This window comes from Chaetura pelagica, unplaced genomic scaffold, assembly GCF_000747805.2.
Source record: "Chaetura pelagica isolate M959 unplaced genomic scaffold, ChaPel_1.0 scaffold962, whole genome shotgun sequence".
Taxonomy (NCBI): domain Eukaryota; kingdom Metazoa; phylum Chordata; class Aves; order Apodiformes; family Apodidae; genus Chaetura; species Chaetura pelagica.
In genome coordinates this window covers 825956-827590 of record NW_009952479.1, presented here as the reverse complement: position 1 = coordinate 827590, position 1635 = coordinate 825956, and the positions used below count along the sequence as shown (strand labels likewise).

Sequence of the window (1635 nt, the reverse complement as noted above, 5' to 3'; positions counted from 1 at the left end):
TGCTCCACATGACAGCTACAGCAGCGCCAGCACGCAGGCAGAACCGACCTGACATTCACCATATCTGCTGGGGTCCCCACAAACCCGCCGGTGAAACCTGCAGCCAAAGAAGAGCTGGTCAGGGGGCTCCTCCAGCCTAAGGGAGCTGGGGCAGAAGGACCCTCGCTCACCTCCCACTGCACCCAGCAGCACTTTCTGGTAGAAGGGGGGAGGTCCCTGGCCGCCCTGGCCCAGGCGGTCCCTGGCAGTCTCATAGATGGCGAAGCGAGTCAAGGAATATGTCATCTGGAGCAGAGGGAGGATGAGCCGCAGCGTCCCCGGGGCGCTGCCCCGGCGCAGGGCAGCCTGTCCGCCCCAGGAGGGCAGCACTCACCTGCCGGCACAGCGAGGCGCTGAGCCCGTTGTAGAGAGCCAAGAAGCCGTCAGTGCGGATCACACGCATCGCCATCCCCATCATCCGCATCTTCACCTCCTGCTGGGTTTGGAGGTGGACCTGGGCAGAATCCAGCAGTGTCAGCGCTGGGCAGGACAGTGCCAGTGCTCCTCAGGGTTACTCGTTAGCACTGCACAAGTATCCCACACTTCAGCAGTACTTATGAACTGGCTGGACCCAGCACCAGAGGGCTGGAAGCCTGCAGGAGAGGGGGGAGTGCGGAGGAACCTGCCCACAGCACCTGCCCAGCTGAGTGGCCTCAGTAGTGCCCACAGCTCCAAGGAAGGCCCTGGGGCATGTTGGGGCAGGAAGATGCAGAAGCATGCAAGCAAATGAACAACCAGTGCAGGTTTGCTCGGAGGGGCCACAACAGGATGGTGAATTTGTGACCTCCTGCTGCCCTGTCCTCCCCATGGGAGGTGACGACTTCCCCTCCTGCTCAGCCACAGGAGTCACAGAAGCAGGAATACAGTCCCACAGCCCAGCTCAGCAGCTCTGAGTAGCTCCCTGGCACAGCCTGGCACAGCCCAGGCACTCCCCCTCCCACCACAGCTGCCAGCGCTTCCCACCATCACCGGAGGAAGCAGCAGCAGGACTGCACAGGCTGGTTGGGAAGCAGGAGCCTCGTGGACTGGTGCCAGAGCAGGTTCTGAGCAAGTCCACTTGGCCCCATGCTGTGAACATCACGTGTGGGTCAAAGGGCCCAAGAGGTAAAACTAAAGAGAGCAAAGGGCTGCTGGCCTGGCTCCCGTTACAGATGTTCCAGCATGGCTGGGGCGTGGGATGCACAGCAGGACACTGGGAACAGCTGCTCTCCCATGTGAGGCAGCACCAGGGGTGCAGGAAGGGACTCATCTTCAACCCCTGCAAGTGGACTTTGGACATCAGGGACCAGAGCTTGCGGTATGTGGGGGAGCTGGGCAAGCAGCAGCTGGGCAGTCCAGGGCAGAGGGGCTGGGCAGGCAGAGCCACGTCCTGCGGCTGCAGGAACTGGCAGGCAGGGGAGGAGCTGGGCAGCCTTGCGGTCACTGCTGCAGGCAGCAGCCCTGTGGGCGGTCAGGGCCAGCTCAGGGGCTCCAGCAGGGCTGTGAGCACCCTTCAGCCAGGCTGGCTTGGACCTCCCACTGGGGCCAAGGTCCAGAGGTGCAGCAAAGTGCCCTCGGCCCCCCGCCCCGCCCGACCGCGCGGCGCCTCCTCCCTCT

General features: G+C 63.5%; 1 protein-coding gene across 1 annotated transcript in view; it reads right to left on the bottom strand.

Annotated features, from left to right (window-relative positions):
* The window catches only part of SLC25A10 (solute carrier family 25 (mitochondrial carrier; dicarboxylate transporter), member 10), a 4371-nt gene extending 3366 nt beyond the window's left edge, over positions 1 to 1005 (bottom strand). Inside the window, exons 1-5 of the mRNA XM_010008685.1 lie at positions 981 to 1005; positions 594 to 632; positions 374 to 519; positions 171 to 285; positions 54 to 97 (exon numbers count right to left, since the gene is read on the bottom strand). Of these exons, the coding sequence (XP_010006987.1) occupies positions 54 to 97; positions 171 to 285; positions 374 to 519; positions 594 to 632; positions 981 to 1005 (369 nt within the window). The remainder of the gene's footprint in view (positions 1 to 53; positions 98 to 170; positions 286 to 373; positions 520 to 593; positions 633 to 980) is intronic.
* Positions 1006 to 1635: the final 630 nt, after the last annotated feature.